Raw genomic sequence first — 22127 nt, 5'->3', positions numbered from 1 at the left:
AGAATGTTTCAGTGAAGTTTATTTCTGCCTAAGCACTTTAAATTCATTCATCTCATACAACCTCTTAGATACATATTTACACATGTACATAGATACGAGTCTAATAGAGGAAAATATTTTATGTCAAATGAGAACACGATAAAACTAGCATGAGATAAAACTAACATGCAGCAATGTGCCACATAAAATTTAAATAGATATTAACAATGATTTCTGTATTGCTGAACACGTTAAAACAAACGACAGTGTGCAGTTCTGGGGACGTGAACACTTGAGCACAGAAACGCTGTGGTATTCATCTTTGACTGAATCAGCCGTCTAGGATTATAGATGAACTTATAGATGACAAGTTTTAAGTAATACTTTTTGACAAAAGGTTCTGACCTTTAAAATCAAGTCTTACAAAAGTTGAGTGACACGCCAATTATCACTTTCCAGACTACATTTCGAACCATCCAAATCAAACAATCTGTGGTGATGTACAGGAAAATAAATTGCATAAAATGTGAACACAATTGGTATGTTGTTACTGGGAAATTGTAGAATAAAGTGACAAATACAACAAAATACAATTCATTGACACACAACATAGTGGTCATAATATACAATATGTATAGATAGATATATATATATATATATATATACTGTTTTAATGAAAAACATGAGATAAAAGTTAATATCTGTACAAATCTTCTTTTACAGGAAATAATTTAAACTATACAGCTGTTTTAGATTAATACATACAGTGAACAGGACTTTTCACCAGGCATAACCTCAAGAATCTTTATCGTATAAAACAACATTTCATTGTCTTGCTGCTACAGCAAATCAGACAGGAGCTTTAGACGCCAACAGAGTCAGACATTCTCAACGCAAGATCAATAAAACCAGTGGAAGCTCGTGAGAGAGTCCTTGTTATGTATATTTAAAGACTTTCAGACCGCAGGCTACTTTGATGTTAACGCCGACTCGACCAAAAACCCCTTTTCTCTTTGAGGAAATGCATGCAGATGCGAAATGAACGGCATCACACCATATTTTCAAAGTCAATGAGAATGTGAATGGGAACAGCAGACATTTTTTCCTCTCTCTTATGAAGGTTGAGAAAGGGTGACGCTCTATATAAAATATCCTGAATGGCGCACATTGCCCGCAGAGGTCGATTCCTTTCTCGGCTGAGGAGGTTAAATACAGTACAAAGGCTCGAGGAGCTTCAGTAGAAAGTGCACTGTGTAGGAGCTGCCACAAGGCGCTGGAGCAGCGGGCTTCAGGTTTTGATGTCAGAGAAGCTCGTGTAGGTTTCGCTGCAGCTGGACGACGTGCTGAGGTTTCCAGACCCACTGCCTTCTGTGGGGAAAACATGCATACATTGGCTAAATTCAGAAAATATGATGGGGATTTGTTGTGTGGTGGATGGAAAGCAGGAAGCTGTGTTACCTGAGCTGGAGAGAGATTGAGAAGATTTGGATTCTCTGATGAGAGTGAGCAAGTTTGCAGCAGGGACCCAGCCCTCCTTATTGGTCCGCAGATTACGCACAAACCTGAAAGAAAAATCAAAAATCAACATCACACCCAGCCTCTGTTTAGAGAAAACATTTTGCGATTCTAATTTGGTCATCTTTAGAAACATCAAAATGTGTCCAGATAATAATCCAACACTCAAAATGCCAAAATGGAACTAGATTAGTTGCATTCTAGAGAAGACTGCATTCATAGCAGTGCTTCTCAACCGGAGCCCACTAGGGGGCCTCGGTTAAACTTTCAAGGGTGCCGCAGGATGACTTAAAAGTATTTAAATTAATAATACAAGTATAACCTAAATACAATGCTAAAAACAAACAAAATACGAAATGAAATCATATTTTTATTTTCCCTCAATAATTATTGTTTGTATGTTCAAATAATTAACCATGTTAATATATCAATAAAATGTTTGAAAACAAGCAGCTTTGTCATAATTACAGCAGAAATACCAGAAATATCTAGTGATAGACAACTTCGACTTTATCTCACAACTGCGTGATATAAAGTCAAAATTAAACTTGCAATTCTGACTTTATAACGCAATGGCGACTTTATATCACGTAATTCTGACTTTATATCTCGCAATTTTGAGAAATAAAGTCAGAATTGCGAGATGTAAACTCGCAATTGTGAGATACAAAGTTGCAATTATCTTTTAAAATGTTTTATTCTGTGGCGGAAACAAGCTTCCATAAACATTTGATGAACTAAACGAAAACTTGAAATTGAAAACTGAAATAAGTTTAAGTTGAAGCACAAAACTGAAATAAAAATAAATTAAACCTAATAAGTAAGTGAAAATATTAAAAATAAAAGCTAACTTAAAGGTGCAGTGTGTCATTTTAAGCGGCATCTAGTGGTGAGGTTACCAATTGCAACCAACCAAAGTTACGGTGGGCCACAGGAAAAGATGTCATCGTCTGAGGTTTCTTTACAAAGATAAATGAAGAAATTGGGTTTACTTTATTATTCAGTAATATGATATGTTATTGCGAATATTATTGTTACTTGTTCATCATTGTGTCAGTGTTTTATTTGCTGACTTTAGCTAACATCTTTGCACGAAGAACAACAGTGACGAAACGCGCTCTATAGTAGTTTGTCCGTTTAGGGCTACTGTAGAAACATGTCTGCGCAAAATGGCTATTTCAATGTAAGGGGACCCACGGTGTATGTAGATCGAAATGGCTATAGTTATTATTCGAAAAGGTAATAGTTATGTATATTATATTGCATTTCTGTCTACAGATCCTCTTAAATATTACATAGTGCACCTTTAAAATATTAAAGGTATAGCGGAGGATCTTTCCGAATTTTAGATAAGACCCGCCCTCTCCACTTTTTTGAAAAGTTTGATTGATTCACTAGAATGATTGACAATTAGGAGGACCAATAGTATAGGTGATCCACCCGGAAGTAAAAAATCCTCCGCTATAACTTTAATACAAGCTATATTAGTATATAGATAATCCTAAAATAACACTGATACATAACAGTCATGATTGTTTAGATTTGGAATTTATTTCAATTGGTTGATTCAACAGAATAAATTGATTTATTAAAAACCACAAACAAACGATTCATTTATGGGTCATAACGTGAAACACGAGGATGAGTAAATGATGACAGTATTGCCATAATCCTGAATGTGTGAATCTTACCAGCGTCCGTCGTCTCCCTCTCTCACCAGCTCCACCGTGTCTCCACTCTTGACCGTCAGCTCCTGTGGTCCGCTTTTCTCATGGTCAGCTACTACCACGTACTTGCCTGGAGACTAATGCAATAAACAAACACGACACCATCAGCGCTCAAACAAACACAAGGAATCATGCAGCGAAGAGTTCCTCAAGAGACTCACCAGCTTCTTCCCTCCCTCATCCTCAGGATCAGAGTTCATGGGGTCCTCGGCGCTCGAGTAACCGTCGTTCTCCTCCGACGCGTCCATAGACAGCGACGCCTTGGTGAAGCCTTGAGGAAGAGAGGACGGGTGAAACCAATGTGACATTTGGATCATGTTAAGACATCGAAAGAAAGGGATAAATGGTGCTCCACATAGATGGTGAGTGGAAGATGAAGAAGAGACTGGCTCGGTTTCAAAACGTAGTTTGCTGTCCACTCATTTATAAAAAATATATATGTTTTTATTTATTTTAATGACATTTTATGAATTAAACAGCTCGTAAAAATACTTTATCAGTATAAAAACATTGAAATATCCCATTAAAAATGAACATCAACATTTATTATTGCAATCATTTAAGACTTATGCAATCATTTCTATTATGCAAAAATTTAAGGGATTTCTCCTGAAATAGAATATTTTTGGCATAAAGCATTCTTTAAAATTGAGTTTAAGAACCCAATTGAAACTTTTTTCTAAGAGTGATTTGAAACGCTCTACATAAGCAGAGGGTATACTATGCGCGTGACGTCACGTCGGCCGGAGTGACTCTGCGGTTACGCCCACTGAGTGGCAAAAAGACTGAGCGGTAGCATTTGCTTTCAGAGTGAATGCTGAGAAAAGCACGTATAAAACGGGAAAGAGCTTTGCGATTGACTGGACAACTAGATTTGACAAGAAATCTGAGGTATATTTTTACAGACTGCCGAAAGCTACAGAACAGAGAAGCAAATGGATGGCTGCGATTCATGGAAACAACTGGACTCCAGGCAGCGAAAGGTGGATTTGCAGTTATCATTGTGTGTAAATATGATAGGTATGATTGTGCCAATCATACCTATATATTGTAATGACAACATTAATTAAATATTTACCATTGTATATTCTGCATAATCACACGTTCTTAAATAAACAATAACATACTGTACAAGTTTTAAGGCTGGATGATATGACGATACATATAACATTGATATACAGTAAGTGATCATCCGGATTTAGGCCTACTTATATTGTATTTATATAAAGCGTTCAATATGCTTTATGTATTATGTATAAATCAGGCACATATAAATGTCAGAAAACACGATTACTGGCAGCATGTCAATATTCATGGATCACTGGATCTTTGGTAAGTTGTAAGGAACACTAAATCGAGTCAAACCGATAATTGTTTGTTTCACTCCCGTTTTCGCAGCTTCCCCTATTGATTCCTGTCACGCAAGGGGCTCTTTTGCCACTCAGTCCGGCTGAGGGGCGGTTTCTGGCGAGGAAGTGACGTCAGCGCATAACCTCTATAGAGTTTGGCATTAGCATTTTGCTAAGCTAACAACAAAACAGTTATTACACTAATTGTAAATTTGTTTAATCATATAGTTGTCATTTCTTTAACCAAATTCACCATCTTGGATGGATGTTTTCACTGAGCTTGTCACAATGTATTATGGAATTGATGTGAACAATATATATGAAGTAATCACACTTCCTAAGTTTCAGAACAGATTTTGCATTGGGAGTGTGCATGTGACGCCTATGTAGGCAGCACACTGGGTTCTGAAACGGAGCCAGAGCCTCTTTATCTCATAATCCATTTAAAAAGAGGAACAGGTCCAGGAACTGAGCTAACAGCTGTTTGTGTTTTATGACTGTGAGGGCGGCATATGACACATTCGCAAATCATTCAAAACATGTTTATGGAGAGATACATAAACATTTTTAGATCTGAATCAGTGGATAATCATGGAGCCCGGAAGAGTGTTTGGTAGAAACGGATCTGTGGTTTCAGAATTGTAAAAGTGAATCCAGAACTAGCACCGCAAACCAGCAGACAGGAACCCAAACCAGACACTCATGCAGCGTTGTTTCCACACCAAGGGAAGTGCAACTTGATTTTCTTGCAAAAACTGACATCTTTTGGGTTATAAATGTGCTATTTTAAAGGATACCTGTAAATTGACAGAATAAACACTGTATTTAAAGCAATAGTTCAACCAGAAATGAAAATTCTGTCATCATTTACTCACCCTCATGTCGTTCCAAACCTGTTTGACTTTTTGTGCAATTACAACAAACGGAAACTAAAGTTTTCAAACTTCAAAAGGTGGGCAAAAGTATAAATATAGTCATATGCTAAAATCTTACGAAATCACATGACAGCTTTGCCTGAAGAACAAGTCGAAAACTACTTATTCATGAGAGAAATACTGTAGTTATCAGTCTAATTTGTGAATGAATCATTCTTTTAAGTTGGATCTTGTAATTGATTTGGTTCACAAACCAGTCTGAATGATTCATTCGTGAATCGGACTGAACTGGTTCTCAAGTTCAGTTCACTGAATCAAAGATCTGATTGCAATGATTTTCAAGTTAAAATCTCACCGGAGGAAAAGACTGTCAGTGGATAACACCCACGTCTATAATACTTTTATGGTGCTTATGCTTTGTTTTTGAAGCTTGAACCCTTTAGTCCTCTTTCAATGTAAATGCATGGAAAACACAAACCAGTAAATTGTGAAATAATTCTTCTTTATACAGGTTTGAAATGACATGAGTGTAAATAAATAATGATGATGATTCAATTTCAGTGGATTAATTTTTTTTAAAAGAGAGTAGGGTAAATAGAAAGCGATTATCGGATCATTTTTCTCTCTGCTGTTATACAATATGAACTGGGCTGGATTCACATTCTCCCACGGTAAAGAGCATTTTAGATTTACAGTAGTAATTTATTGAGCAGTTATATCAGAGATGCCATTTATCACTGTGATTTATCCTGCAAACCACCAATTACAGTGCAATAATATCACACCCTGTGGTTAGTGTTTGTCTGTTTGGAAGTTCGCTGTGAGAGCAATAAAGACGATAAAGTTCATTCCCACACCAGGCATCCAGTTACCTCTCCTTTTAGTCTGCAACAGACTAGAAGTGCTCATCCATCTCACTCGGGTAAGAGAGATGTGGGGACCTGCGTCTAAGGGAGAGGCAGCCGATAAGATTTCAAAGACTCCATCCGTTTACCAAACACCACAGATCGCTTTTGTCGGTGAGGTATGCAGAAATAAAGTCAGTTTGGATTTTGAATGCTTAACACCTAATATTGAAGCATTTTAGTTTACTATTACTTCAGGCTGATGTATGAAAGATGGTGAAACCTAATATATGAAGGTGGAATAAAATGTGGAAACCACATAATATGATAAAACAAAGACTTGGGAGCACAGGACACTGGTCATGGCTGATGTTGGACGAGGGAATGCTGGGAGTTTTTATGGGACAGAGTACCTCTGAAGCCAAACGGTGTAGGATCACTCTTAATCTCATGTCTTTTAGTTTTGTGATCAGGACTAGGGGGGGATGATCCTGGCAGCCAAAGCAAGGAGCGAGAAAGGAGAAAGAAAAGGATAAGAGGACAAATAATCAGGAAAGAAGAAAGAGAAAGCCTATAACAGGGTTAAAGGAAAGACTCTTATATATTATGAAGAAAAGTGTGGCTTTTCTACAGGGTGAAAGCCTCTAAAGTAGTATGTACACTTAAGTCTTACACTGTGCCCTAACCATTTGCGATGTGACAAAACAACATCTGATAAAAGATGCTTTTTTCCCCCAGCCCTGTTACAGTGAACCCAGGAAAATTGAATCGGTTCAAAATCCCACTCCCATAAAATAAAATAAATACATAAAATTCATATAGCATTTTCAGTTTCAGTGTGGACAAATTCTTATAAATGAATTAAAACATTTAAAAATCGCAAAGAATTTTCAGTTTAGGTGTGGACAAATTCTTGTTCCTGGAAATAAAGTTGTCGCACATGGTTTGATGCCCTACCACAGTGAAACCAGTGGAAAAATAAATTAAATTAAATAAAAAATAAATTAAATTGTTTTGTTGTGGACAAATTATTTTTCCTGGGAATAAAGTTGTATCATGCCTAGGGTAGGGTTTAGGCCCTACCAGTGAACCCAGGGAAATGGAACTGGTCCAAAAAATAAATAAAATAAAATAAAATAAAATAAAATAGGTCGGTTTTGGTGTGGACAAATTATTTTTCCTGGAAACAAGTTGTGTCACACCTGGTTAAGGCACAGTAAAGAGCATTTAAGTAATGATGGTTCTAAATTCTAATGTTATCAAGCTTGAACTCTGACGTTAAACTGCTGCTAATCTAGACTCTGGTCTCTACACTAGTGTCTCCTGAGACTGCAGTGTACCTGGAGGGCAGAGAGAGATGACCATTGGTAGTGTGAGGCTTTTGCCACCAGAGGCTGCTATAAACTCTGCAGTGAGGTTCAAGCCAAAGCTTAGTACTTATTCCAGGTTAAATATTTTCCATTTATCCAATGTTACTAAACTAGTTGTTTTCAAATGTATCGTAGTTAGAATAATATATATATATACTCAACATTTTAACTAAGAAATTTCTGCTAAACATGCTTTTGTCAATGATTTTCAGAAATGTTTTATCAATATGCAGTGACCCTGTTGTAAATGTATTGCCCGTGACCGTGTACCTTTTTGGCTCTTGAGGTTACTGAAGCCCTGCAGTGTAAAACGTTTTTTAGCCACTGCAGCTCTCTCAGAGTTGGGACTGGTGACAGTCTCATCTATTCTCCACAGAGACAGAGAGAAAGAAAGAAAGAGGAGGGGGAAATAATCAAGGCCGTTACAGGTTTAGTCAGAAAATAAAAAACTGGGAAAAAAGAAACACCAGGGGGTCACAAAGAAATTTATCACAGAAATTCACAGTCTAAGCAGCAAGAGGAAAGACAGCAGCAATTCTGAATTGTGGGATAGATTTAGGGAAACGTCAGTCTGGGGTTAGTTTCACGGACTTCTGAAAACGCGTACACACAGACGCCGTGTCCGAAATTGAAAACTTCCCTACTATATAGAATGTGAAAAACAGTCCGCTAAAAAAGTAGTATGTCCGAATACAGAGTATAAAACAGTAGCTGAAAAGTCCACAGATGATCTACCGTACTACTTCCGCCAATATTCTGAAGTGTGTGTTTGATGGACACATTACTATCCCGTGAGGGATTTATAATTGGAAGTGAAATGACGCGACTGACGCCGGTAGGTCATGTGACAGTAACAACATGGCGGATGTAGACCCATATATATATAGAGCGTACTTTTTTAATGGTCGCGGAGTAAATTCAAATGTAGTGCCTACTCAGACAGTACGTGATTTCGATTTTCTTGTTTATGTTGTGCATGTTGTGAAGGGCTGACTGACCTTTGACCTTGTCGTTATTTTTGAGTAAGGCAGGCGTACTGGGATCTGCTGCTGTGGGCTCAGTTTTCTTCTCTTCTCCCTTCTTGAGGGTCTTTGGGTTGGTCTTGAAGGGGCTCAGGGTTAGACTGCTGCTGGTGGGAGTTAGCTGATCTGAGCTCTTCTGCTGCCTCGCCTCTGAAACACAACATCACAACAGTATTAGACAACTACAAACATAACGTGCTGATAACGTGAAGTGTGCCATTTCTATATACTCTACCGTTCAAAATCTTGGGGTCGGTATGATGTTCTCTTATGCTCACCAAAGCTGCATTTATTTGATCAAAAATACAGTAAAAACAGTAAAATTGTGAAATATTATTACAATTTAAAATAATTGTTTTCTATGTGAATATATTTTAAAGCGTAATTTATTCCTGTGATGCAAAGCTGAATTTTCAGACTTCAGTGTCACATGATCCTTAATTCTTATAATTATTCTTGTGTTGATATTCTAACAGTTGTGCCTCTTTATATTTTTCAGGATTTGTTGATGAAGAGGGTTTATAGAAATTTTTGTAATATTATAATTGTCTTAACTGTCACTTTTGATCAAATTAATGTGTCCTTGCTGAATAATAAAAAGAAAGAGTAAGGCACGGCGTCTCTCACCTCTGCAAGCCTTTAGTTGCCCTGTTAGAACCTTCCGGATCTCATTCACCCATGCCGTTTTGATTTCTGGTGTCGGCGCCTGAAAATAAACAATAAAATGACCGGAAAGGTGAGTGACAGGATTATAGATTAGATTATATACATTCAATGCTATTTAAATAGACATAGGATATTTTTACAAGGACAATTGTAAAACGTATAAGAGTTTACCTGTACGATATACACCTCCTCTCGAGAATTACACCAGATCTCAAACTTTTTGTTGTCTCCTTTTGCATTTTCAGTAATGCCTACAGCACTCATCTAACAGAGGACAAGATATGAACATAATCAGTCTCGTACAGAAACCTGATATTCCCCGTAAATGTGCTTATCTTCATTAGCCTTTATTTACACAAGAGCATTTCTTCTTATTCTTGGTTAGATTACACTAAAAATGATAAATATTCCCTTGATTTGCTGATTTCCATGTCAGAGAAGTAATAAATGAAAGCGAACTACTTTAATATTCTGTCTTAAACTCCTTTGGCATTCGGGACTTACGTTGAGTGAGTGTTTGAAGCTGTATGACGGGGCTTTCTCATAGCCTTCTCCGTTCTCCTCTCGTTTCTTACAGAAGAGCAGAGATTTCTCGTGCAGGAAGAGGTGTCTCTGCATGGGCTTGAAGCGTGCCAGGTCTTTCACTTTCGCGTGACCCTTCTTATGCTCCGTCCACACGCTGAACGACCCCTGCATCATCAAGCGGCCCAGATCGCTGAGGTTGCCCTAGAAACACAGGTCAAGGGTCAACAACGACTCCAAAGGTGATGACCTTTTTCATTCAATCTGCACATTAAATAAAATGCGTCCTTACTTCAAATCCAGTGATGGCGATAAGGTGCATGGAGTCATTCACAGCTTTGAGGATGCCTAGAATAGACGAGAGCGCCTCCTGCAGGTCTTCCTCACCGTCACAGCCTTTACTGTACTTCAACAGTTCCTGATATAAACACACATGAACCACATGAGGTTACCAGACAGAGGTGCAAATGTAGGAATTCTATATTTGGGTCTGGGCCTAGTTTACCTTGAGTAAAAGCTGGTATTTGGTTATTCTCTGCACAGGCTTGAGCAGGTACGAGTCCAAACCAAGCTTATGCTCCAGTTTCTTTTGACACTCCTGAAAATAGCATACACAAATTCTTTATTTTTCTTTCTATAGTTTATGATGATGATTATTGTATAAATATTACTATTAAACTATTATATTATATTATATATATATATTATATTATATTATATATATATATATATATATATATATAATTGGCTTGGAGTGGTTAGCTATTGGTGGATCTCATTTGAGTGACAGGTTGCCCCGCCAATATGTGTGTGTGTATGTATAAATAAATATACATATATATATATATATATATATATATATATATATATATATATATATATATATATATATATATATATATATACTGAAGAAATCCAGCTTTACATCACAGGAATAAATTACATTTTAAAATATATTACAATGGAAAACAGTTATTTTAAATCGTAATAATATTTTACAATATTACTGTCTACACTGTATTTTTGATCAAATAAATGTAGCCTTGGTGAGCATAAGAGACCTCTTTCAAAACACTGAAAAAATCCAAAACCATTTAACATTAGTGTATATAAGGTCCTATATATTGTATTCCTAAAATATTAGATATGACGCTCTATAATATGACCCTTTAGATTATAGAAAAAAAGATGTGCTTTTATGTAACGTGGCTTAATGGTGTCTGTAGTTTCTTGCAATGTAAGATGACCTGGAAGAAAGCGCAGTCAGAGCACTGTCTCCACAGAGACTCGGAGCGAGGCTTGTTCTGGCAGTACTTCTCATATATCTGCAGATCCATCATCTAACAAAACATGAATAAGACATTTGAAAAATCCATTTAATCATGTAATAAATCAGAACAGCACAAGATGTGACATCAGACTCACTCTCTCCAAGAAACACCGGCCCACAAGCTCAGGATAGACTGTGTACGTCTCCAGTTCACGAAGAAAAGTCCTAAAATATATAGAGGATAAGAGGCACTTTAGCTTTATAACACCACACAGTGGAAGCTCAAACGGAGACAGAGCGGGTTCAACTCACTTCTTGTGGAACTGGTATATCTCAGGCATGTTGCCAAAGAGGATGTCCTTCTTGTGAAGCAGCGTGTTGGGGATGAGATGAGCCATGGCTGGATTGTCCATTTCTGCTGCATAACCCTAAACACAAAATCATTGGTCAAGTCAAATGCGCTAAAAGGTATTAAAGTCACCATGAAATCAAAATTGACTATTCTTATTTTTTCATGGAATATTGCTTTTTTTTAATTATTATTCATGTGCCCTTGTAATCTTTCATCAAAATAGCTTCCCCTGCCTATTGCAGCATCTTCTCTTCTCTGATGATGCGTTTACTGGCACGAGGGTGGGGCAACCTGTCACTCAAATGAGATCCACCAATAGCTAACCACTCCAAGCCAATCAATTCCCCATGGACAAACTAATTTTTTTTCTCGTTCGAGAAGCTGTTTTACTTGGATATACGTCACAATAGGAAAAAAAAGACGATTGCAACTTCTGTTTGATGCCGACTTTAAAACATACATTGATCTGACCTCTAGTAGTGAAAGGTGTCAGTGTAACTCACCTCCAGCACACACAGCAGCTCCTCCACATACGCTCTCTCCGTCTCCAACAGCTCGTTCATCACATGCCTGTAGTGGACGGACATTCAACACATAATCAGTCAAATAGAAAATGACACACAATAGCTCACTTTCCTTTTAGGTCGCCCCTGACTGACCGTCTAAGCACAGCAAAGTTCTCCTCTTCATCAGAGACGGACGGGTGTCTGCTGCCGTCATTCTGTAAGAGCATCTCTCCCTGCAAACATAAACAACCACGCATTGATTTCTACGTATATAACACGCATACAGTGTCTTGGAAATGTGTTCAAACCAATTCTGTCATTTTATTAAATCACAAATATTTTTAGCTCAACGTTCAAATCCACTCAAACTAACTCGACATTTGTTCATTTTTAAACTGCTAAGAATAAACAATTAAAAATGTATACAATTAAAATAAAAATAAAAAATCTGTTCACTTAATATTCAATTAACAAAAAGCTGAAGTGCAACAAATGCATAAGTGAGCAGTGCAGCCACTGTTGCTTCATTTATCAATATCAAAGCAGTATTATAAATATTACTGCTTCAATTAAATAAAGCACTTTTCTAGAGATAAGATACCTACTTTTCTGCAGTTTCCATTGATGATATCACCCTCTATAGTCTTCTCCCTATGTGCTGGGGTAAAAAAAAACACATGCATTAAATTTAATAATATTATTTTTTTGTGTCAATGATCCTTGCAGTTTTCTATTATGAACAGTAGATGGCAGAAGAGTAAAATAAGTGACAGGGAATGTGTGTGTGTGTATGTGTGTGTGTTCTTGTATATATGGTTTATTATGAGTATTATTACAACGTAAACATGTCTTCCTGTGTCCTCATAAACCAAATGGCTTTTTTTTTTTTTTCTCTTTAAAATCCTTTTAAAGAACCTTTATTTCTTTTTTAAAAGAGTATGGAGATTAAGGTTAGGAACCTGTTTTTTTATTGTATTACAGCACACCGTGAATGTATATTAGCGACGCGTGTTGTTTGCTTTTGGCATCTGATGGGAGCATTTGGACCTAGAAACAGTGACACGTTTCTGGGAAACCCAACCCAACACACAAAAAGTCACGTTTAGGGGATTAACCTGGAGACAAGATGGGTGATTTGATGATGGCCTCAGGACGCGGGGCGACGGGCTGCACGGGTCGTGTCAGTTTGGCTGCTAACTTCTTAAGACTGACCCTCCTCTTCTCGAAAACTTCCTGCATGGACAGCTGCTTCTGAAACACTTTGTCCACCTGATCCTGTTTGAGCACAGAGAAAATATTCATTCAACTTAAACTTGACAAGACATTTACCATAACACTTAAATAACCAATACATGTATAAATAAAAATCTATCCACACGTATTATGGCTCAGTTCTGTTTTTTGTCTTTTACCCTGAAGTCTTGAGTGAGCACTGACTCATAGTCCCTCCAAATCGCACTCAAATCTGTCAGCTTGTGCTGATTGGCTGTATCCAGGTAACGCTCAATCTCCTGCAGCGCTGACTCCGCCCCATCCTGTGATTGACACTTATCCACAGGCTGAGACGCCAGCAGGTAGATCCCATCATCACACCATTTAGAGGCCTGAGAGTGACGGGAGAAGAAAAAGAGTCAGTTTTTGTGGCTTTTAGTCCATGTCTGTTAGCTCTGAGACCATTTGTAATCTATTCCTAAAAGTTGACAGCCTAAATTATAAATAGAGACTGTGACCTAAACTAAAGGCTATTAGCTATTTAGCAATGTCCATTTGATATGTCTGTCCTGCTCCAACTTCTAGTTTCAAATGGAAATAAGTCAGCAGAGGAATAAAGTTCTCTCGTTGACTATTTTAGAGGGGTCTTGCACAGCTCTGATGAAGGAATCATCAGGTGGGCCTAGTACCTTCTCCAGAGACTGGTGTAGCTCCATGGCTTTGAGCAGATGAGCTTTCTTGTCGTTCAGCACACCGCTGATCTCCTCACACACAACCCGCAGCTCAGAGCATTTGGGCAGGATGGAATCCACAGCGTAATGAGACGCTTCGATCAGCACATCTGCATCACACGCTAGAGACAGAGCCCGGTCCAACACCTCCTACAGACGGAGAGAAACATTTATTTTTTATAATAATACAATTTAAAAATAATAATAATAATAATAGCAGAACACATGAAATTGGTCAAATATAAGAGTAAATAGTAAATTTCTAATGACAGTATAGTTATATAATGTAACAAAAGATTATGATGATTTAAATTTCATACAAATGCTGTTCTATTCAATAAAGAACCCTGAAAAAATGGTTTCCACAAAAATATTAGGCATAAACATTAAATAGTTTTCAACACTGATAATAAGAAATGTTTCTTGAGCAGTAAATCCGCATATTAGAATGAGTTCTGAAGGATCACGTGACACTGAAGAATGGAGTAATGATGCTGACAATTCAGCTTTGCATCACAGGAATAAATTACAGTTTAAAATATATTAAAATAGAAAAAAGCTGTTAATATTCTATTAATATTTTACAGTGTTTTTACTAAATTTGTGATTAAACAAAATGCAGCCTTGGTGAGCATAAGATACACCTTTCTAAAACAATAAAACAAATCTTACAGACCCAACCTTTTGAATGGCATGTAAATATTTTTATTTTAATAAAGTAACCATGGCAGCAATGAAAAACAAATTATGTTAAATAATGTTGTAATCTTTAAAATTCTGCTGTTGACGAAGGTGACTTTTTTTTTTGACATTTTATTAGTCAGTCAATCTATGGGTGAACATTATTTTTTTTTTACTTAAAAAAAAAAATAATAATAAAGTTTTCTTTGTGGCCACCCAGAACTCCCACAATGCCCCTGTGTCAGCAGAATAATTCCAGCGTAGTGATGGGTGATTTATCACATTGGGTAGAACACCACCCCCTTCTCTCCACAGGATGAGGACATGTGGGTGATTTCTGAAAGGGTCTCAAACTGCCGCGCTCAGCGATTTCATTAAGGAAGGTGAAATTTACATGCTTTATAAGACCATATGCCCGTATCTACACACACTAGAACATTATAAGGACAAATGAATGTGCGTTGGGTCTGGATAGAAATGAAGGGAAGAATTTATTTGATCTGTAATAGATTTTTTGCAGTACTATGTTGTATCTGAATAATAGTGTCATATCATCGGGAAAAAAAAGACATGAATTTGAGAGCAGGTTAATACTTACACAAGCTCTTTCTTCATGATTGGTCAGCTCTTTCAGGATATGTTCAGCGTGGGCGGGGCTTATTCCTACTTCCGAGAAGCCTGATAGTCTTTCATACACCAGGTCTAAATGAGCTCTAACCTACAACACAGATGAATACATTACAACTACTGCTCACACACACACAGTCCATAGGCGTAATGGTTTTTATACTGTACAAACTGTATATTCTATCCCCTTACTCTATCCACATCTAAATATTAGATGAAAAACCTATAAATCTGAAATTTTGCAAGTAAATAAATCATAAAAAAAAAAAAAACAATGCATCTTTACTGAAAACATGTTTAAGTGATACAGATGAACCAGTCTGTGTAGCTCACCTCCCTGAAGTCCTGCTCAAAATGCCGCAGTTGCAGACATTGCTCTAGCTTGGTCTGATGTTTGTCCCAAAAATCATCAAATGCTGTTTCAGTCTCATCTAACTGACCAAGCAACCTATAGAAAGAAAGAAAGAGAAGAATACTTTCACCAAACTGTCACCATTCACTGTCTTCCAAGCTGCTTTTTACCATACATTAAAAACATACAGTGAACAGTAGGCAAACTGTTCTGAAACCAAAAGAGACAGTAGCTTCCAAAGTCAGAAAAATCATGCCCACTATCATAGCTCTGAAATCTTATTCTGTATGATAAAAACCTTAAAGGGGTCATCGGATGCAAAATTCACTTTTATATGGTGTTTGCATATAAATGTGTCTCTGAAAAAAATCCATTCACTCAAATCCTTTTAATCCTCAAAAAGCCTAAACGGTCTCAATAATCAAGCCGTTTGGATTTTCTGAGCAATATGATGACATATTGCTCATGCGCCGCCCACGACCACTGACGGACTGTCCCGTATTAGCATATTACCCGTTTAGCATATTTCCGCCCTCAGCCATTTGTATACTGTCTGCCAAGGCAGCACTTTAGTGTCTTGTGTCGACACCCCCCATGGAAGAGAGGGGTGGGGTGAGCAGTTGCTCATTATCATTTAAAGAGACACGCACCGAAACGGGTCGCTGTGAACAGAGCTGTTTTTGAGGAGGTAAAAACGGTGTTGCTTTACACAACCAAATTTGTAACAAACTTTACATGAAGACCTAAAGAATCATACCAACTTGTGGAAAATGGGCACCCGATGACCCCTTTAAACAAATATAGCCACATCAAGATAATACAGGCTGACAGCAGATGCCTGTGGATATTAACACACACACACACACACAGATCCCAGAACACTGCTTCATTGAAAGGTCATGTGAGTAGAGCTGGACTTCCAGTAAGTTAATGCTCTTTTTGCATGCGTGTCTGTAGATTTGCTGTATAATCTTCACCAGGTGGCTTGTCTTGTTGTGTATGCAAAAGCACAGCTGACCAGAACAGCTTAATAAGGACGAAAACTGACCCAAGGACACGCAACAGTCTTCTTCTGGATTGTAACCTTCTGGTCTCTCCTTTTTGCATTCCAGCACGGTAGATGGTATCTCTCTCACTCACACACACACACACACCTCTGAACAGTAGCCAGATTCTCCAGTTCATCCTGGTTCATGGTGTAATCTGGATCTTTCACCAGCGGCTCATTGATGCTCTCCAGCAAACGTCCTCCCTGACAGAGAGCGATCCTCAAGTCATCCTGCACACACACACACACACACACACACACACACACACACACACACACACACACACGCAAAATAAACATGCTATTCAGTCCGAATGATGAACATGAATTATTTATGTAAACTTAAGGTTTGTTTATAGCTTATGGCCATATGAATAAGCCATGTTAAATTATTAATGATCTTACTGGACCCCTTGTCAAAGACTATGCCCAATACTGAATATATTATATAGGACAAAACATAAAATAAATGACACGCAAAATGCAATCAATCTCCTTCAAGTGTCTTTTTGCTTTCTTTTTACATAATGAATAATAAAAAATACTAAAATAAATACAACAATAAAAAATGATGTCCATTTATTTACATATTTGTAAGAAGCTGTGTTGAAGCAGGATAATGTACAATAAGCTGTCCATTATAAATAAACCCTGATGTTTAGATGTTTTCTGACCTTCATCTTGTCCTTTTTCTCTGTGTGGATGGTTAGAAGGTTGGACGTGGCCTCGACATCATTGGGCAGTTCTGTCTCTGCCAGCTCTGTCCCGAAAGACTGGAGAGTCTGTGCTGTTTTCTTCACCATCAGAGCAAAACCTTCAATGGCCTACAGGCACAACAACACAAACCAAGAGTCACATATGCTGGATCAGTGCAAAACTACACCAGTCACATAACAGCAAGACACCCAAACACACTATCACTAACGGCTGAGTGCGCAACAAATACAAAACATCCACTACAAACAAGTGCACAGTACTTAAACACAGCAGCCACAGATCAATACGCATGTGCTGAAAATCAATTACTGATTACTTAAAAGCAAGTCCGCAAACGGAACGAGAAGAACTGCAATTCATTTGCTCGAGATGAAGGCCGACATCCTCCTGGAGGACTCGTTTTTTAAATCCCTCATTATAATGATGAAGAACCAAGACTAAAGGTGTGTAAGAATACTATTGCATTTTATCATCCTACTACTAAATATGCATAGTATGAAGATGAACACTGCATAAAACTGTATCACATAATGCAACTTGTCCTTCAATCTCATGAGTAATAAATACACTAGGACACACACACATTGTTTTTTCATGTTTTATGGGGACTTTCCATAGACATAATGGTTTTTATACTGTACACACTGTATATTATATCCCCTTACACTAACCCTACCTATCAGAGAACACTTTCTGCATTTTTACATAAAAACAAAACAAAACAAAAACATCACTTGTATGATTTATAAGCCGAGTTCCTCTTGGGGACCAAAAAAAAAAAAAAAAAGTCCCACAAGGACAAGGATTTTGGATATTGCCATCTTTGTGGGGACATTTTGTCCCCATATAATATAGGGTTTGGCCGGACACACACACACACACACACACACACACACACACACACACACACACACACACACACACACACACACACACACACACACACACACACACACACACACACACACACACACACACACACACACACACACACACACACACACACACACACACACACACACACACACACACACACACACACACACACACACACACACACACACACCTGAACAGAAGCCAAGTTCTCCAGTTCATACTGGTTCATAGTGTAATCTTATTTTTAACCATGATTTTTAATATCTATTGATAATTCCATGTGTAAATCAATGACATATTACCCTATTTACACTACCGTTCAAAGTTTGGGGTACGTAAAGGGGTATTCTGCAATTATCAATGCTCACTGACATACAGTACCCATGTTACATAAGAGATCATGTGACAAATAGCATACTATAGTTTATTGTATGATAGTATACTATATATGCTATAGCATTTCCTTCCTTTCATGCTATTTTTTGTAATCTTGTCATTTACTCATTAAATAATTAGTTTTTCGTTCAGTCGTTCATTCATTGGGTGGCTTATACATCTAACCAATCCCGTCCCCACTCTTCATTTCTGCGTTCCACCCGTCAGTACTGTAGTGAAACTGGATCTGTACTCACGGTGCGGTGTGAAATCCATTTCTCGTGGCAGTACTCCTGCGTGCCGCCCAGTTCCTGCGTGAGCTGCGTGCGGTCGATGTAACTGTGGAGCTCAGTCACAGAGCTGAGCATGATCACCTACACACACACAAACACACACTTCATAATATAGGCCACTTCTCTCATATCAGCGTATAATCCAATTCATTACGCTCTTCATTAACCACACGTCCCACACATGAGGCTGTGTGTGCGCACGTACTTACCGGCACCTTCATTTTAAACTCATCCTTGTTAAACTTAAATAAGATGTCTGAGAGAGTCCGCTGTAAGAGTGTTGTGGGTCTCAGTACCAGCACCAGCTGCAGGTTGCCTGGGAAAGAGCCCTACAAAACACACAAACACATAGAAAACTAAGAAAAACATCTAAAACAGGCAAGAAAAATAAATATTAATACCAAAGCTAATGTTAGTGAGCCATTACATTTGACTGGTACAGCCTCCCTCCCACTGTCTGCATTGACACACACACACACACACACACACACACACCATCTATATTCTGTTGCCATGACAACTCAGTTTCTTGAGAGACTAGAAAGGCTAACAATGGTCTCACATATGCTTCCCTCCCTGAGCTCTCTCCCTCTCTCTCTCTCTCGCACCCTCTATTTCTTAGTGAATTCATGAACACACACACCCCTCACAGAGTTCTTATGTTTACAGTCTGTTCATTAAAATGCCTCCCTACTGGGCACCGCATCAAATCAAAAATATGTCCGCAGATCAATACAGAGCTGTGATGTTTGCGTGGACTGTGGAGTGGGTCTCCTGACAGCTGAAGGCTGTGTAACTGACTCTGTGTGTGTGTGTGTGTGTGTGTGTGTGTGTGTGTTGGTCAGTAAGCAGTGAAGCAGAAAGAAGAGGCTTTACAATGTGACACTGAGAACTGATTTAAAAAAACGTTGGTCCTGTATTATGAATATATCTGACCACTAAAAATTATAATAATTATACGTTTATTCAGTCACAATAAATTATTTCCTTGATAAGAATGGAATAAAATATTAATTCAGTTAATACAGTCTAGTATTAACTAATAAATATAAACATTTAACATTTTAATCTAATTAATAACACAATGTGCCTATTAATTAATTAATCTAATGAATCGCAAATCATACCCCAAAAGATTATTTAAAGTCATTATTGTGTTAAATGAGAAAAGCATTAAATAGACATTACAAAAAGTAGTTTTAGAATGAAATATTTTATTTGATTAGACAAAATTTACACATACTGTAACCTGTTAGGCTACAGTGGCCATGATTTTTTTTTTTTTTTTTCAGAAGCTGCATTTACAGACCAAAAGCGTTTTGTTACAAACATTCTTCAAAATATCTTTTTTTATGTTCCGCAAGAGAAAGAAAGTCATACAGGTCTGAAACGACACATGGGTGAGTAAATTAAGAGCTCCGATGCAAAAGCCTCTAAAAGCCACCTATGTCAAAAAATTTGATAATAATATTGAGTGAATGCTCTCCGCACATAGTATAATTTCATCAAATACTTTCACTTCAAACTCACTAAATCCCAGCCTCAGCCCATTCAGAAATGTCGGTACTTGGGTAGAAAGCTATAAATAGGAGCCTGATAAAAATGTTAACATTAAAGAAAAACGTTAGACGGACTTGGAGGCTTTTGCATCATTTTTTCAAAATGTAAATAAACCATTTTCATTTTTTGGCCAAACTATCCCAAAAATATGATTTATTGATGTTATTTTTTCAAAGAATTTTCACTAAATAAGAAACTAAAACTGCCAGTAGGTGGCGGTAAATGTGTAAGTCATTGAGTCATTCATTCATTCGATTCGTTCATATGGTTGATTCATTCAGGAATCAAGTAAATGACTCTCTTCATGAATCACCCGATTGATTCGCTCAAAACACGGATTCATTCGGTAACTGGTAATGAAACAACACTGTGTTGCTCAGAGCCGACAGCAGTTCTGCTCTGGCTTTATTGGTAATAATTTCAAATGGCAAAATTTAACAAAAATAGACAATATTGTGTCTAAAATTAAAAAAAAAAAAATTATTGACCTGTTGTATAAAATCAATATCACATTTGCACTATTCGGGACAAAAACAGCACTTGTGTGATATTGCGCTCGTTACATGTGTAATATTGCTAAATGATATGATATAAAAATGAGACAAAAGGTCACACAGGGGCATTTTGTTTGTAGCACAAATAGTGCTGGTTTAAAACAAAACCCCAAGCATATGATATAGGCTATTAATATAAATTAAAATTCAAGTCAAATTTCATTAGCATGGTCATTCTGCACCATCACTGCATTCAAATGCACCCAACTGCCCAGTCACTCTGTCCACAGACTTAAAGGGGGTGGCGAGATGTACAATCAAACACTTGAGCCATCCCAAGAATCACAGTCAAGTCCGTGCAGCTCAGCGGGAATCTGCCAAACATGCGATAATCCTACAGAGGGCTGATCTCACAGTCTGCCACGCTGAAATGCCTCCAGCTCTGGGTTTCGAGGGAAATTTGTTTATCGTGCCCACCCCCCCTTTTATTCTTGGACAGTGCTGTTGTTTGTTTGTATTCGCATTTAACAATTAGGAAGGAGTGAGATTCAAGGGCTAATGAGAATCATTAGAGTGGCAATTGGACGTTTGTTTGCAGAGTGGACCTCAACACGCTGATTTGTTAACCTCACAGCTGAAATTTTACATATTCGGCACATAGCTCGTCATGATTTGAATGGATATCAAAGCATCTGGCTTGTTGAGCCAGAAAGCAACTACTTAGCAACCGCCAAAAAACACTAACAACTGAAAAAATATCATTTATTATATCATCATTGTACTCTTTGTATACAATGTCCAAAGCAATTGTCACATCCAAATGAGCAAAAGATTTCCCATTCATAATGCCCATAAAGACTCACTCAGTTCCATTACAAACCTCATGTTTGATTGCTGACAAAGGAGTCTCCTCAAATTGAACCCCGCCTTTATATTACCATGACAATATCCTGTTCCTATGAGGCAGATTGGCCATGCTTGTCCCAAACACGCTGGCAATAACCGAAGAGTCACAGGGGTCGGCTGTGAGCACAACAGGAAGTCGGAGAGAAACGCCCCATTATTGAGTCCTCCATTAAAGCTCATTCAAGCAGATGTGACCAACACAGCTCCTCTTTAGGAAGCTTTAGAAAACCGCTGTGTGTCTGTGAATGTATAACACG

General features: G+C 37.7%; 1 protein-coding gene across 5 annotated transcripts in view; it reads right to left on the bottom strand.

Annotated features, from left to right (window-relative positions):
* Positions 1–22127, bottom strand: part of mcf2la (mcf.2 cell line derived transforming sequence-like a) — a 67665-nt gene continuing 45538 nt past the window's right edge. For 2 of the 5 annotated variants that reach the window (XM_081360278.1, XM_081360280.1), the window contains exons 5-32: positions 19120–19239; positions 18875–18991; positions 17324–17473; positions 16756–16880; positions 15583–15697; positions 15221–15340; positions 13900–14091; positions 13411–13602; positions 13114–13273; positions 12604–12656; positions 12152–12231; positions 11996–12062; positions 11453–11568; positions 11296–11365; positions 11118–11210; positions 10376–10468; positions 10163–10288; positions 9853–10074; positions 9520–9612; positions 9310–9388; positions 8659–8832; positions 7931–8023; positions 6704–6781; positions 6318–6392; positions 3383–3492; positions 3186–3298; positions 1438–1541; positions 1136–1347 (exon numbers count right to left, since the gene is read on the bottom strand). In XM_081360278.1, coding sequence (XP_081216404.1) covers positions 1268–1347; positions 1438–1541; positions 3186–3298; positions 3383–3492; positions 6318–6392; positions 6704–6781; positions 7931–8023; positions 8659–8832; positions 9310–9388; positions 9520–9612; positions 9853–10074; positions 10163–10288; positions 10376–10468; positions 11118–11210; positions 11296–11365; positions 11453–11568; positions 11996–12062; positions 12152–12231; positions 12604–12656; positions 13114–13273; positions 13411–13602; positions 13900–14091; positions 15221–15340; positions 15583–15697; positions 16756–16880; positions 17324–17473; positions 18875–18991; positions 19120–19239 — 3210 coding nt within the window. In that variant the 3' untranslated portion in view covers positions 1136–1267. Of the gene's footprint in view, positions 1348–1437; positions 1542–3185; positions 3299–3382; positions 3493–6317; positions 6393–6703; positions 6782–7930; positions 8024–8658; positions 8833–9309; positions 9389–9519; positions 9613–9852; positions 10075–10162; positions 10289–10375; positions 10469–11117; positions 11211–11295; positions 11366–11452; positions 11569–11995; positions 12063–12151; positions 12232–12603; positions 12657–13113; positions 13274–13410; positions 13603–13899; positions 14092–15220; positions 15341–15582; positions 15698–16755; positions 16881–17323; positions 17474–18874; positions 18992–19119; positions 19240–22127 lie in introns of all 5 variants that reach the window. The other 3 variants (XM_081360282.1, XM_081360281.1, XM_081360279.1) reach the window with 2 other exon arrangements.

This window comes from Scardinius erythrophthalmus (assembly GCF_964197995.2).
Source record: "Scardinius erythrophthalmus genome assembly, chromosome: 3".
Taxonomy (NCBI): Eukaryota; Metazoa; Chordata; class Actinopteri; order Cypriniformes; family Leuciscidae; genus Scardinius; species Scardinius erythrophthalmus.
The sequence above is the reverse complement of the archived record's forward strand: the minus strand, read 5'-3'. Positions and strand labels throughout refer to the sequence as shown.